Source organism: Oncorhynchus nerka, linkage group LG20 (genome assembly GCF_034236695.1).
Source record: "Oncorhynchus nerka isolate Pitt River linkage group LG20, Oner_Uvic_2.0, whole genome shotgun sequence".
Taxonomy (NCBI): Eukaryota; Metazoa; Chordata; class Actinopteri; order Salmoniformes; family Salmonidae; genus Oncorhynchus; species Oncorhynchus nerka.
The window spans coordinates 21,191,454-21,206,356 of record NC_088415.1 but is presented as its reverse complement, the minus strand read 5'-3'; the positions used below and the strand labels follow the sequence as shown (position 1 = coordinate 21,206,356).

The 14,903-nt window shown below is 40.6% G+C and overlaps 3 protein-coding genes across 4 annotated transcripts; 2 read left to right on the top strand and 1 right to left on the bottom strand.

Annotated features, from left to right (window-relative positions):
- The first annotated feature begins 2,864 nt into the window (after window positions 1-2,864).
- On the top strand, window positions 2,865-4,758 carry LOC115102041 (protein BTG1-like). Of its 2 annotated transcripts, XM_029621556.2 has the most exons (3): window positions 2,865-2,963; window positions 3,053-3,432; window positions 3,580-4,758. In XM_029621556.2, exons 2-3 carry the CDS (start codon window positions 3,315-3,317, stop codon window positions 3,924-3,926), a joined length of 465 nt encoding a protein of 154 aa, XP_029477416.1. In that variant the 5' UTR covers window positions 2,865-2,963; window positions 3,053-3,314; the 3' UTR covers window positions 3,927-4,758. The 2 variants fall into 2 exon arrangements, with proteins under 2 accessions (XP_029477416.1, XP_064861371.1); XM_065005299.1 differs by lacking the exon at window positions 2,865-2,963 and having other exon boundaries at window positions 2,970-3,432.
- A 2,800-nt stretch (window positions 4,759-7,558) lies between these two features.
- Window positions 7,559-10,373, top strand: ognb (osteoglycin, paralog b). Its single transcript, XM_029621555.2, has 6 exons — window positions 7,559-7,765; window positions 8,127-8,208; window positions 8,511-8,675; window positions 8,812-9,014; window positions 9,210-9,302; window positions 9,477-10,373. Exons 1-6 carry the CDS (start codon window positions 7,667-7,669, stop codon window positions 9,645-9,647), a joined length of 813 nt encoding a protein of 270 aa, XP_029477415.1. The 5' UTR covers window positions 7,559-7,666; the 3' UTR covers window positions 9,648-10,373.
- Window positions 10,374-10,375: 2 nt separating this feature from the next.
- Window positions 10,376-11,673, bottom strand: LOC115102042 (ubiquinol-cytochrome c reductase complex assembly factor 5). Its single transcript, XM_029621557.2, has 2 exons — window positions 11,333-11,673; window positions 10,376-10,721 (listed from the first exon to the last, which is right to left on the bottom strand). The coding sequence occupies exons 1-2, from the start codon at window positions 11,487-11,489 to the stop codon at window positions 10,630-10,632; spliced, it is 249 nt and encodes an 82-aa protein (XP_029477417.1). The 5' UTR covers window positions 11,490-11,673; the 3' UTR covers window positions 10,376-10,629.
- Between the last annotated feature and the right edge of the window lie 3,230 nt (window positions 11,674-14,903).

The following is a 14,903-nucleotide window of genomic DNA, read 5'->3' as shown; positions in this document are numbered from 1 at the left end:
TCTGACAACAGCTCCAGGGCATGTCTAGTGTTTGTCCTCTGACAACAGCTCCAGGGCATGTCTAGTGTTTGTCCTCTGACAACAGCTCCAGGGCATGTCTAGTGTTTGTCCTCTGACAACAGCTCCAGAGCATGTCTAGTGTTTGTCCTCTGACAACAGCTCCAGGGCATGTCTAGTGTTTGTCCTCTGACAACAGCTCCAGGGCATGTCTAGTGTTTGTCCTCTGACAACAGCTCCAGGCCTAGTGTTTGTCCTCTGACAACAGCTCCAGGGCATGTCTAGTGTTTGTCCTCTGACAACAGCTCCAGGGCCTAGTGTTTGTCCTCTGACAACAGCTCCAGGGCCTAGTGTTTGTCCTCTGACAACAGCTCCAGGGCCTAGTGTTTGTCCTCTGACAACAGCTCCAGGGCATGTCTAGTGTTTGTCCTCTGACAACAGCTCCAGGGCATGTCTAGTGTTTGTCCTCTGACAACAGCTCCAGGGCCTAGTGTTTGTCCTCTGACAACAGCTCCAGGGCATGTCTAGTGTTTGTCCTCTGACAACAGCTCCAGGGCCTAGTGTTTGTCCTCTGACAACAGCTCCAGGGCCTAGTGTTTGTCCTCTGACAACAGCTCCAGGGCATGTCTAGTGTTTGTCCTCTGACAACAGCTCCAGGGCCTAGTGTTTGTCCTCTGACAACAGCTCCAGGGCATGTCTAGTGTTTGTCCTCTGACAACAGCTCCAGAGCATGTCTAGTGTTTGTCCTCTGACAACAGCTCCAGGGCATGTCTAGTGTTTGTCCTCTGACAACAGCTCCAGGCCTAGTGTTTGTCCTCTGACAACAGCTCCAGGGCATCTGACAACAGCTCCAGGGCTAGTGTTTGTCCTCTGACAACAGCTCCAGGGCCTGTCAGTGTTTGTCCTCTGACAACAGCTCCAGGGCCTAGTGTTTGTCCTCTGACAACAGCTCAGGTGTTTGTCCTCTGACAACAGCTCCAGGCTAGTGTCCCTCTGACAACAGCTCCAGGCCTAGTGTTGTCCTCTGACAACAGCTCCAGGCCTAGTGTCTGTCCTCTGACAACAGCTCCAGGGCCTAGTGTCTGTCCTCTGACAACAGCTCCAGGCCTAGTGTTAGTCCTCTGACAACAGCTCCAGGGCATGTCTAGTGTTTGTCCTCTGACAACAGCTCCAGAGCATGTCTAGTGTTTGTCCTCTGACAACAGCTCCAGGGCATGTCTAGTGTTTGTCCTCTGACAACAGCTCCAGGCCTAGTGTTTGTCCTCTGACAACAGCTCCAGACCTAGTGTATGTCCTCTGACAACAGCTCCAGGCCTAGTGTCTGTCCTCTGACCACAGCTCCAGGCCTAGTGTCTGTCCTCTGACAACAGCTCCAGGCCTAGTGTCTGTCCTCTGACAACAGCTCCAGGGCCTAGTGTCTGTCCTCTGACAACAGCTCCAGGCCTAGTGTTAGTCCTCTGACAACAGCTCCAGGGCCTAGTGTTAGTCCTCTGACAACAGCTCCAGGTCTAGTGTTTGGGCACCTGACTGTAGCCACTTTGGGAAAATGTTTAACCTCTTGAATGTATTTTCCATTTGAGTCAATGAGGAGCAGAATCTCTGGCTTTGTGTCCTCAGTGGATGTGTGTGGGTTGTCAAGAGAGCTATCAGGGGAGCTGACAGGGGGGCTGTTAGCGGGGGGTGTCTTTTGGGTTGGTGTGTCCTGTGTTGTCTGTCCCGTTGAGGATGTGGTCCGGGTCTGAGGTTGGCTGTTCTGCTGGCTTCTCTGGGGGAGTGTCTTGCTCTCTTTCACACCTCAGCTTTCTCACCTCCTTCAGTGCCATGTGTGCCTGTTTAAGTTCTCTCACCTCAGTCTGTAGAGCAGCCAGCTCTCTCAGACAGCCGTCCATCTCCACCTTCTGCCCTCCGGGTCTTGTTGGGGGCGTGTTGTTGTGCTGGTCTGTTTTGTGAGTTTGTTCTGCCTGGATTGTGTGGACTAGCTCTCTGAGCTCCACCATGTCCCTCTCCAGCTCTGTGAATTTATCCCTCTCAATGATGGAGGAGCAGTGCAGTTGTTTGACCTGGGTGTGTTTAGTACTGGGTGGGGTGACAATTCAATTCAATTTCAATTCAAGGGGCTTTATTGGCATGGGAAACATGTGTTAACATTGCCAAAGCAAGTGAGGTAGATAATATGCAAAAGTAAAATAAACAATAAAAATTAACAGTAAACATTACACATACAGAAGTTTCAAAACAATAAAGACATTACAAATGTCAAATTATATATATACAGTGTAACTATGTACAAATGGTTAAAGTACGTACACAAGGGAAAATAAATAAGCATAAATATGGGTTGTATTTACAATGGTGTTTGTTCTTCACTGGCTGCCCTTTTCTTGTGGCAACAGGTCACAAATCATGCTGCTGTGATGGCACACTGTGGAATTTCACCCAGTAGATATGGGAGTTTATCAAAAATTGATTTGTTTTTGAAGTCTTTGTGGATCTGTGGACTATCCTCATCTGCAGGACAGTTTGAAGAGGTGTGATCAGACTCACTCAGGATGGCATGGGAAACATATGTTTACATTCCCAAAGCAAGTGAAATAGATAATAAAAAATAAGATAAAAAATAAATAGATAATATAGAGCTCTCTCTCTCACTATGAATGTGTAATCAGGTTGGCATAGTAAAGCTTGGCTGGGTCAGTTCAGTAGTCTGAAAAGGGTGTACAATATTAGGTGTATGCCTTGCTTTAGTTTAGAAATAGTAAAGTGCCGCAAGAAAGAGCTTTTGGCCTGAGTTGTAAAAGGTGGTATTTGATGTAGTACATTTTATAAACTCAAAGGTGGCGCTGTGATTGAGTTATTCGATTGAGGTGCTGCGTCACCATAGAGAAAGAAGCTTTGTGACGTCATTTAAACAACGTTTGGTCTGATTGGTAGATGTGTCTTTGTGACGCAAAACTAATGTTTAGCAGGTAAGGGGTGAAGTTATCATATTCTATGAACATTAAATTAATTATCTGAAAATGTTTTATATCTAAAGTTATTTCTTTATTTTCACTAGATCCAATCAAATTATCGGACGTTTGGTAGGTGCCAAATTGTAGCTCCTAACCCTACATTGTCTCAGTGAATTATTGTGGCTTCCGTTTTACAACTGGACAAAAGAAAGACAAACGGTAACTGGTTGTCTCTGGACCTTGTTGTGTAGCCTTGTTTCAACGGAGGAAAGTCTACATTTAGCTTGACATTTCGGATATAGAGCCAACTTGGGCTCGTTGCTATTCAACGTCTGGCTGATGAGATAAATAGTATCTGCTTCGAAAATGAAAACTGAAGTCTCAACAGCGGCCAGCTTTGTTGCCAGATTGCTGAGAGCAACTGGATACTTGTCGGAAGACCTACTGAAAGAGTTCACCTATTCCTTGGAGGAAGCTTTAGCAGGTAGAGTATGTAGCTAGCTATGTAAAAGCCATTGTTGTGTTGTTGACATTTCAGAGCCTATAGACTACTAGTTAGTTACTATTAAGCAAACTAGCTTAATTACCTCTGAGCTGGGTCTAATGCTTTGCTCTCATTGCCCTCTTACAGAGCACTACCAACACCACTGGTTCCCCCAGGCTCCATGCAAAGGCTCGGGGTACAGATGTCTCAGGATCAACCACAAAATGGACCCCTTGATTGGCCAAGCAGCTTGCACCATTGGACTCACTCGAGAACAACTCTTCTCACTCCTGCCCAGTGAACTGACGATGTGGGTCGATCCGTACGAGGTGTCCTATCGGATAGGAGAGGATGGCTCCATCTGCATCCTCTACGAGTCCACTCCACCAGTGCCAACTAATGCCAACACAACAGACATGGTCAGCTGCAAGGAAGAACTGAGATTTGGAAGGCCAAGCCCCTCCAATTCGTTCATGATGACCGTATCAAGCTAATATTTTTTTATGTTCAGAGCTTTCTCTGTGCACTACTGTATCAGTTCTGCCCCACATTTGGATGTAATTAAGACATTAAAAGGGATTCTTAGGGATTTTGCCAATAAGGCCCTTTTTCTACTTCCCTAGTGTCAGATTAACTCGTGGATACCATTTCTATATATCTGTGTCAGGTATGAAGGAAGTTAAAGCTAGTTTTGTAAGCCAATGGTAACTAGTGTTCGCACAATGACTGGAAGTTTATGGGTATCTGTTAGCATGCTAGCAGATACCATAGACTTCCAGTCGTTAGCAACTTCCTTCATACTGCATGCAGAGACATAAATGGTACCCATGAGATCATCTTACTCTGGGGAAGTAGATAAAGGGTTTCATGGCCAAAACCCCAAAGTATCCCTTTAAAGATTTTAGTATTACTGCCACACCCTGTTTTGTTGTGACTCGTCAAAATGCTAAATTGTTTTCCATTAGTTCCATGATCTGTAACTGAAGTACTGTCCTGAAGCAAAAATTGTATAGATTTATATTACAATTAGTTGTATTTGTAATAAATTCCTCAAAAGCAACTGTTCCTCTATCAACAATGGACTTGTGTTGGGCAGGATCATGGTTGTGTTCAGTAGGCATGAAAATGCATGTTCTTATTGGACATTCATTCCTCCTGTTTAGTACCCACTGAACACAACCCAGTTGATTGAGGCGTCTGTATGTTACAGAGGGTAAGGCTGCCATTGTAAGCTCAGGTGTATTCATTACGCCAATTGTTGCTAAATGTTCTGCAACAAACCGTTTGCTACAAAACAAGTTTCTATTGGATAAATTCTGGTAGGTCCCTCCTTGTTTCATTCTGTTTGCAGTTGTTTGGATAGTAAACCATTTCTGTTGAAAGAAGCAATGAATACACCCCAGGTGTTGATCAGGTTGAAGATAAGTTGTTAGATGGTGGGATATTTAGGTCACTTGGAGCCTGAGCTGCAGCTGACTTAACATACTGACCCCACGTATTATCAGATTGTATTAGAGGTTCTGATCTTCCATCCCTTCACGAAAGGCAAAGGAGCAGTGACATAAGCATGTTTGACCACTCCAACTTAGGGGTCAGTATCGCACAAAGGCACTCAGTTGATTTATGAATAACACCGATTTTGTAATGATAGTGAAGAGTGAAATGGTGGCAAGGAAATGAGCACAGGAGGAGCACAATGGACGGTGTAACCCTACACCTGCAATAAGGTTGAGAAATTGCATTTCTAGTCTGTAAAGAGCAAAAAGAATTGACTAAGACGGACAGTAATTGGTCAGGAAGAAAACCAGCACACACTCAAGGAATGAAGCTTGGGAAGTAAACTGAAGCTTCAGATTCTCATCGACAAAGCAGATGTATGATAAACAGCTGCTAGCAATTGTAGAATACTTTTTAGGGGAACATATTTGCCGTTGCATACCATCAGAGATGACTTTGTCCTTTCTTTTGGTTTGGTATTTCCATCTACAGTTATATCCATCGACTGCTCTCAATGGGAGTGAAACAATATGCTTTTGTCTAAAACAAATCATTGATCGGTTAATAAGCATAATATAAAATGAAAAAAAGCATTTGTTTTGGCTGGTTTGTTGTCCCTGAAGTGAGAAGATATGGACCCAAAAGGCTTGAATCTCTGCTCTTGCCAAAGTAACTCGTTTATCATTCATTTGATCTGTTACAGCAATGAACCATTTCCACATACTTACCTTTTTTCAATAAGACAGGCAGTCATAAAAGGGCAACACAGTTTCAGTGTCTAGGTACGACTTGTCCTGTGCAGCAGATTCTACAAAGACTCCCATTAAACCTCTTTTTATGTCTAAAGCAGACTTCAGTGAAAGTACACCTCTGTTTAAGTAATCAAATCATATCCACATGCTCATGGAGTCCAAGATTCTGAATAGCAAATAAATAGGGAATAAACTATGGGGGGGAAATAGTCAGTCACACCTTACACAAAAACTATAGAAGCATGTTTGTATCTACTGTATCACATATTAACATGATATGTCTCACTCTGGGAATTCACTTCTAGGACCACACATCTACTTTATAAAAATATAGCCAAAATTCTCATCACCCTTGAATATAAGTGAGATTGCTTTGCAAAAGTGCACTGAGAGTATGATGAATATAATAATGCTAATAATAATGGAAATTACACCATAATGTTATTGCATTAAAATGATTTTAAATATCTCACATAAACCCTGCCAATTGGAAAAATGAGGCATGGAAAAACATGAGAACAGCCAGAGGAGAACCTTGTATATCTTTTCATGGAAAATGGTGCGAAATGTAGGAAAACTGTCAAGGTACTTAGGATGAGGAATGTTTTTAATTTGTATAGAAGCAAAAGAGAGATAGTTCAATTGTTTATGTGTACAGCCTAGTTTGAGCGCAACAGTTTAAACAAGCCTTACACATACTTTTAGGTATGCATTTGTCTTAATATTGGCTGCTCCCATAGTTGGACAAGCTCTCAAGTAAAACTATTTTTCTCACATGAACCAAGTTTGAGCAACTGGATGGACACCTGCACACTGAAAAATTATAGGAGGTTCAGACAGTAGATGCTGACTTGTAACAAACGCTTCTACATAAAACATTTCCAAATAAAACCACGAGACACCAGGGGAAACATTTTTGTAGGAGTTTTAAGTCAGAAAGGGAGGTGTTAGTAAGAAGAATACATTCCTTTCTTCATTGCTTGCTTTGGCATTAGATTTTATAATCACTTCATGCAAAAGAGTTCTGTCCAAAATTCCAGTAATCATATCCCACTGCTCTTTACGTTTAAGTTCTCTCTCTCTCTCTGCACTCTGTCCACACCAGTCAGTATTTTCCAGATAAATAGTTCTTGTTTTTAAAAGCCAGCCTTTTTCCATGAACTTTTTCCAACTTTTTTTCCAACATACACAGCACAGGGGTTTGCCAGTCCATCCTAAAGGGACAAAGGTCTTCTTTTTATTTCAAAGTCAACCTTTCCAACATAATGATTGAATGTATAGGGATGCAAGGGTCTCTGACAAGTTGCATAAAAACAATAATAAGGCAAAGAAATTACTTGCATTTTACACTCTTGATATACATGTTAATCTTTTCATCACTTTCTAGTCCATAAACATCCATAACAATTGGCGTAATGAATACACCTGAGCTTACAATGGCAGCCTTACCCTCTGTAACATACAGACGCCTCAATCAACTGGGTTGTGTTCAGTGGGCACTAAACAGGAGGAATGAATGTCCAATAAGAACATGCATTTTTCCCATTTCCGTGCCTACTGAACACAACCATGATCCTGCCCAACACGAGTCCATTGTTGATAGAGAAACCATAACATCAAGGTTTGTTACAAGAAAAATAAATAAAGATATGTTTGGCTTAAAACCGTTAAGAGTTTAATGTTTTATTTTCAAATGTTATGAACCGGTGTGGTTTAACCTGAAATGACATGCATCCAAGGCCTACTGTCAGATTTCACAATTTTCTAAAACATGCCAATTTCCAAACTGATGAGATGAGAAGGCTACTTTGACAGCAAATATTGGGTTAAGGTTTGTTTCCTAGTCTTACTTAATACTCCACCAGCAGCTTTTCTTTAAAACTGGATGGAAAATTCTCCTGCTCACTCAGATCTCAGCCCAGTACTCACAGCCCTACCCCTCTGTCCTTAGTACGGTTCTGCTCCCATCCCAGCTGTTAGACACAATGATAGACCTGAGGACTTTGTTTTTCACCATTATTCTGGTACCGTGGATGCTCTCTTCTGCAGCAAGAAATGGATACATGGAAGCAAGGAAACCTAAGGTAATCTTTTGTAAATGTTTTTGGGCAAATTCATGATTATTTGATTTTGTTTAGAGTTTATGAGAATGCGTTTTTGAGGCAGGATCCATACCTCTAAAAATGTAGCAGAATCTATAATACAACTATAAAGCTTAAAGTTTGCATATGAGAGTTGTAAAAGTCCCACACCCTATCCCTGCCTAAATTATGACTCAACATACATTAGTCTGTGAAGACTATACATTGGTGTCTGAGATTATAAATACTTGCTTAGCAGATAATCAGACTGTTAGGAAAACTCAGTTGGTGTGAAATAAAATAGCCAGCTTATGTCTTCTCTTGTGAGGTGATCTGGAGACATTTCTTCTAAACAATTCCACAGAAAGAGGTTGTGACCATCCCAGACTATGACACCACTGGAGACTCAGATACAAGCCCAGCAGCAGCTCCGAAAGATGAGGGTGGTGAGTTTATTCTCTCGAGACACACTGGAGAAAAGGCATTCACAATCACTTATTTATTAAGGCCATGTGCTAGGTCTAAAGAGCTGTTTTCTCCTTTGTGAATGCATTAAACAAGCACACATTACAGCAGGAATGTTACATGTAGTGCCCCGGTGACTACTATGGCACACGTTTATGTTAGGTTTCTATAAAGAATGAAGAGAGATGAATACAGGGAGAGATTACTTGGCTGATCGATAGGAAAACGTGGAAGTCATTGCTGAAGGAGAATGCATTTAAAAGGACATGGCTATGGATTTCAGAGCTGCCCACGTGCCTACTGTGTGTGTGTCTGACTGGGTCAGTATACTGTGAGGAGGTCTCCCCTGAGATGACAGCAGTTCCATCCCTGCCCAAGGAAACTGCCTATCTCTACGCACGCTACAACAAAATCACAAAAATCACCAACAAAGACTTTGCAGACATTGGTTAGTGATTAGAGTAGCTTTGTAACACCGTGGACTTAAAAATAAAATAAAAATTAAACATTAAGATGTTATTCACTTATCACTCAAACTTTTTTAGTGAACATCTCTAAAGTTTATGGTCTTTAACATTTTATAGCAACTTTGAGAAGAATCGATCTGACTGGGAACCTCATCTCTGAGATAGAAGACGGAGCTTTCTCAAAGCTTGCCCTCCTTGAAGAGCTCAATCTCTCAGAGAACAAGCTGGCCAAACTACCCATGTTACCTGCCAAACTCATATCCTTCAATGCCAATTACAACCAGCTTAAAACCAAGGGTATAAAGTCAACTGCTTTTAAGGTAAGCCAGAAAGTCAGTCCAAGATTCTGGAGCAAACACTATATATATTTTTTTTACATACAGTAACATTTTACAGTCTGAGTAATGGTTGCATTGAATGTCAATAGAATTTCAACAACAATTTCTATGCCAAACATGAATCTTACCTGAAATACCCTGTAGTATGTCAACAAAACATCAAATCTCTTTTCTCAGAAACTCACCAAGATGGCGTACCTCTACCTTGGCAATAACGAGCTGGAGGCAATCCCACAACTTCCAGAGAGTCTCCACATTGTGCACCTATATGTCTGTTTACAACTTTGGCTCACACAGCAATAATGTTTAGACAAATATGTATCTTTCACCTAACAACACATTTTAGAGTATAAATGCAGGTGCAGGCAAATGCATATTGTAAAAAACGAAACAAAAAAAGTTTTTACCAACCAACATCTGTCTTCTAATCTACTCCCCCTGCAGAACAATAAGATCACCACGCTATCGGATGAGACCTTCTGCCAAGGCAACAACACTCAGTACATCAGAGCCAACATGGAGGAGGTGAGACTGGATGGCAACCCTCTGATGCTGGCCAAGCATCCCAACAGCTTTGTTTGCCTCAGGGCCCTGCCCATTGGACTGTACCACTGAACCAGTGGGATACAGTCTAGTGAGGACCACAATACTAGTGAGGGGTTCCCTTGTGAAAAGGGCCAACTAATGTAATACACAAGTCAATAGACCATAGCGCAGCAGTGGCATGTAATATGAGAAGTGTGTACTGGTATGTTACGATATATAGAGCAGCGCTATGTAATATGAGAAGTGTGTACTGGTATGTTACGATATATAGAGCAGCGCTATGTAATATGAGAAGTGTGTACTGGTATGTTACGATATATAGAGCAGCGCTATGTAATATGAGAAGTGTGTACTGGTATGTTACGATATATAGAGCAGCGCTATGTAATATGAGAAGTGTGTACTGGTATGTTACGATATATAGAGCAGCGCTATGTAATATGAGAAATGTGTTTGTTTTGTAAGTTACAATTGAATGTCTCTTAGGTCATCTTACCAGCCATGATTGGTTAAATTGGTTTCCTCTTAAGTAGGACAGGAGTTCTTACACAACATAACTATATGCACAATACTCTTTTGACCATTTTTTATCAATGTTTTATATTTCCAATAACACATCTGGAAATTGCATCCGTTGCATTCATCTACTTTAAATAATAATGGCTAATAAATGTACATAAAGTAACTACAATTTGCCAACATTTGAAACTGTTTACCTATATTTTAAATGGGTATAACATGTCATTTGACGTAAATGTTTTTAATATAAAATGATTAAAACGACACTGCGATGCCTCCACTGAGTAATGTAACCTTTATTAGACAAATATCACGTTGTCACATTTGGCTCTAAAAAATGTTTCATCCAAGCTCAGAATCATAAAGAGTACATACATAAACATGTTTTCATTAATAAATATATTAAATATCAGTCTTTTCAACCATCCAGAAATGTTTGCCTCAAGTCCATTGCAATGCAAACACCAGTGTTTGTGTCCTGATCACATCTCAAGTGTTCTACTTCCATTATAGTGGCTACTGGTTCAGTAATTCACTTGGCTACTGGTTTAGTAAGTACAATCAATCCATCCTCGATCTTCTGCTGGTATTCCCTCTCTGACTTCTTTCTTCTGTAGACATCATCTGAGGGAGAAATGGAGATGAATGAAACAGAAGAATGGTTAACTGATTCTATAATTAAAAATATATTAAACTCTTTACAGTAGCTCAACCATTGACTTAATTGCACAATCTTAGCTTTTTGAAGAGGACCAACAGACTTGTATTGACTGTAACCTCAGCAGTAGCCCAAGTTGTCTGAATCCAATTTATACTACAGTGTCGATTTCAGAGGAACAACTGGAGCAGGGTTTGAATTAGTGACCCTTTGGTTTCAGGACAAGCACCATACAAGCCTGGGCTCTTGTGGCAGAGGCAGTACTCACATTGGGAGGCCACAGGCACACTCCCTTCTATGCATCCACACACAATGTATCTCCATTAAAAGGCCTGAGATATCAAGGACTATCCCACTGTTGACACCACTGTAGTGAACAACCTGAATGTGGGTTAAAACAGAAACGTACAGGGCCAGTGCACTAACGTTAACCACCACCCCATGTTACAACAGTAGAAGTCTGGGCTCTTGGCAAAGCAGCAGTTCTACTGTACGTACATCCACATACAGTGATGGTTCAATCGTGTGCGCTAGTTTGACAGTGCAGATAAAATCAGCCAGAGGTTTGAATACTTACAGAATGTCTCCCTTCCTATCCTCACGTTGATCATGACCCATTCCATCACACCTCCAATACAGAAGAAGACGGGCAGAAATCTGTACACTCCAAAGCGACGTTTCCCTGGCACAAGACTCAGGAAGTACTTGATATTTTGACTCTTCCTCTGAAACATTATCTCTTCTGTTCCTCGTGTTTTAACACTCACAGTATTTTCAATTACCTAAGTAGCAAGCAAGGTAGCATACAGACTAAGTCAAATGCAGTTAATGATCTCTTATGTTACTTACTTTATTGCATACCATGCATGGCGACTTTGTCCTTTACCACTGTCGTTTTCACGATGCTGCATAAGAGAAGATGGCGTTGCAGACGTCAAATATTTAAGCGTTTTCATTGGTTCACGTGACGTCACGCTCTTACCAAAGATATTCAACTACCAACAAGATATCCAACTTCCTACTCCCCGTACCAAAGATTATCAACCACCATCAAGATGGCTTGATGTATGAGATGAGGGGTTATACATGCTTATGACAAGTCTTACAATGTATTATAACCACATCATAATACAATTATGGATGAATATCCTATATATAGTTTTTTAAATGTTCAAATAGTTTTCCTTCATCCTGAGTGTAATAGGTATTTATGTCATAAGGTGTTCACAGGGGGACACCAGGTGCAGGCAGGGTATAATTTCCTCTTTAATTCAGCAATTATTGAGCATATCTGATACCACCTGTTCAGGTGGGTTGGTTTGCCAATGGAGACTGTGCATCCCTCAGAGGATGCAAATTACTGGCCTTTGTGTGCAGTGTACCTCAAAGAGCATATTTGGTTAAAGCAGTTGTCAACCAGACCAACAAATGTATTTTTGTCTGAGAAAAATAAATCCTTGCAAGCTTTCAAAAATGTATGAATTATAATAACACTGAAAACACAGGTCAGTGCACAAGTTAAAAAGAAGCTTGTAGTGCAATACAAAGGCAATAAATCTGCGCTGATATCAAGCTTCTGCACTACCTTCATATTATTAAAGCATCCAGGTTAAAATGTGGAACAAATAATGCACACCTGGTGACTTGGCTCATTGTCTCTAATTAGATGGCACTACTAAAACAGTATTTAGCCAAATGTCAGAATATTTAATATTCTCAAAATACCTTGTTACTCATCTTTGTGTTATATATCAAATTAATATATTTGATGTAGCTTTAGAACCTCTGATAAACCCAGAATATTTTTGAAGCATAATGAGCCTCTGTCTCTCTGGGGTACACTGGCACAGACAGGTTTATCTTCCTCATATCCCCAATCTGTACCTCAGGGGTATGCTGACACAAGCAGGTTGTCTTCCTCAGATCCCTAATCTGTATTTTAGGGGTATGCTGAAATAGAAAGGTTGCCTTCCTCATTTCCCAGAGGAAGATCTATAATCACCAACCTCAACACCTTAGAGAGGGATGTGCAAAAAATGTGAAAGGGTTGATATAGCCTCCTAGTGTCATAACTCCTTCGTGACAACTGCCCACCATGCGAAAATTAACAGCCTGGTCTCGTAGACTAGACGTAACATAGTAAATGTAAATATAGGACACTCAAAATAATATGCTATTTTACGTTTGATATGGTTACATATGACAGATGGTTACTTAAAAAACACTAAAGCAGGGTGGCTGGTCGGTGTGGATGAGTAGGGGTTGTCGTGTCTTTGTCTATGCCGGATTAAGTGATATGACATGCTATTCTATAAAATCATTTCTCTGTAATTAATATTACTTGATTAAGCTAATCAGATAAAAAATTAACTAGAAAGTCAGGGCACCACGAAATAATGTTTATAGAGCTGTTATCTTCCGAATAAACTCTTAAAGACCTGGTAATCTTTTACCTCAATAGCAGTCAATATTTAAGCGTCACTTTATTTAGTCTCATCTGAAAGTTGTAAATTCTTGGTTATCTTCACGAACCCTGGCTAATAAGTCAAATCAGCAATACAACATTAGGTTTAATTATTTATTTACTAAATACCTAAATAATCCCACAGAATTACATCACACAGAATGGATCATACATTGATTACAAATGTCATAAAGGAAAACATCCCTAGCGGACGGAACATATATGACGGCTGGTTACACAAAGAAAGGGGGTTGGGTTTGAATGAAAGAGCAGGAAGACTGAAGAACAAAAAGGGTTTTGTGTCTATCAAGCCGTAGGCAGCTATGCTATCGTAAATACAGTATTTTATGCATTCTAAATAACTGCCTATTTGGAAAAAGAAAACAATAAATATTTACTCTGAGCTGCACTTCGATCGGTTGGTCGTAGATGGAAGACCGGGTTGTCCTTTGAAGAATAGAACGGCTACTTGGTAGTACCGTCATCGTGTGGTAGAATGGATACTCTGTCCGTCCTCTCCTAGCCCACGTTTAGAGGGCGGAGTGGGTATCACTCCTGGAGTGAATAAGAGTTCAAAGTTCATACCAGGTTGCCATACTTTCAAGCTCGTGCAATATTCTGGCTGGTATAGTCGAAATTCGTCCTTTCGGCGTGTCGATCGTCACCTTCACATTGAAATTCAATACTAATTTCATTAGGTTCTTGCTGAGGTTGGCTTAGTTCTGTAGGTGGTCTTTGTCCTTTCAACACGGTACAGAAAGTCCTCACGTCCTTGGAACAGGAAGTTGAATTTTCATCAAAGGGTTTATACAGTGGTGAAAGAAGGGCGTGTTTCATAGTTTACAACCAAAATCTGTTCACTTGGGCGGGGCCTCTGACTGAGCAGAGTTTACTCTATGACAACCAACTCTCTCCTTTATAAGCTAAAATTACATTTAGTCTTTTCACAAATAGTTTCATATTTAAATATTTAAACTGCACAACAATTCCATGTGAATCTGATAACTAGAATGTGTAGAATTTACAAGATACAGTTTATGTCGTCCTATCATCAGTAATAATGTCTCGGACGCCAACTGATCTGACATCATATTCATTAAGTACCAATGCATATTTTCAACTGGTTGGATTACCGAAATATGGTTTAGTTTCCCACCTTTTGATATTACCAGACTCTCCATGTTAACAAAGGGATTTTCAATAGTCACATCGGTAGAGTAGAGAGAGGAAAAAGGGGAAAGGTATTTATGGGGGTCATAAACCTCCCGAACAGGCTAACGTCATGGCAGGGTATAACAAGAAGATCTAGCAACCCAAAGGTTGCTACTACTTAGCATGTTTGCTAACCCTTAACCTTAACTCTTTTAGCTAATCTCTCTCTCTAACCCTTTAACCTAACTCCTAAACTTAACCCTAACTTAGCTTGCAACAGTATGCCTACACAGCTGAGCAAGTGACAATAGGCAGAAGCGTCCAAGTATCTTAAAGGAAAACTCCACAGAAAAATATATTTTTCTATTCGTTTCATTAGCCTAGACCATTGTTGATACAGTACCAATATATTTTGCAAGTCAGCAATAAACATTAAGATAGAACTTTCAAAATACATAAATACAGCCAGTATGATGCATTTTGGCATCATAAAATGACTGACCATCTATGATATCAAAATGATAATTTCAAC

Excerpts from the sequence above, each read along its gene's own strand:
- LOC115102041 (XM_029621556.2), top strand. The coding sequence starts at position 3,315 with ATGAAAACTGAAGTCTCAACAGCGGCCAGCTTTGTTGCCAGATTGCTG. Across the intron at positions 3,433-3,579 it reads CTTGGAGGAAGCTTTAGCAG|AGCACTACCAACACCACTGG; the intron begins GTAGAGTATGTA and ends GCCCTCTTACAG.
- ognb (XM_029621555.2), top strand. The coding sequence starts at position 7,667 with ATGATAGACCTGAGGACTTTGTTTTTCACCATTATTCTGGTACCGTGG. Across the intron at positions 7,766-8,126 it reads TGGAAGCAAGGAAACCTAAG|AAAGAGGTTGTGACCATCCC; the intron begins GTAATCTTTTGT and ends ACAATTCCACAG. Across the intron at positions 8,676-8,811 it reads CAAAGACTTTGCAGACATTG|CAACTTTGAGAAGAATCGAT; the intron begins GTTAGTGATTAG and ends AACATTTTATAG.
- LOC115102042 (XM_029621557.2), bottom strand. The coding sequence starts at position 11,489 with ATGTTTCAGAGGAAGAGTCAAAATATCAAGTACTTCCTGAGTCTTGTG. Across the intron at positions 10,722-11,332 it reads GATAGGAAGGGAGACATTCT|ATGATGTCTACAGAAGAAAG; the intron begins GTAAGTATTCAA and ends TTTCTCCCTCAG.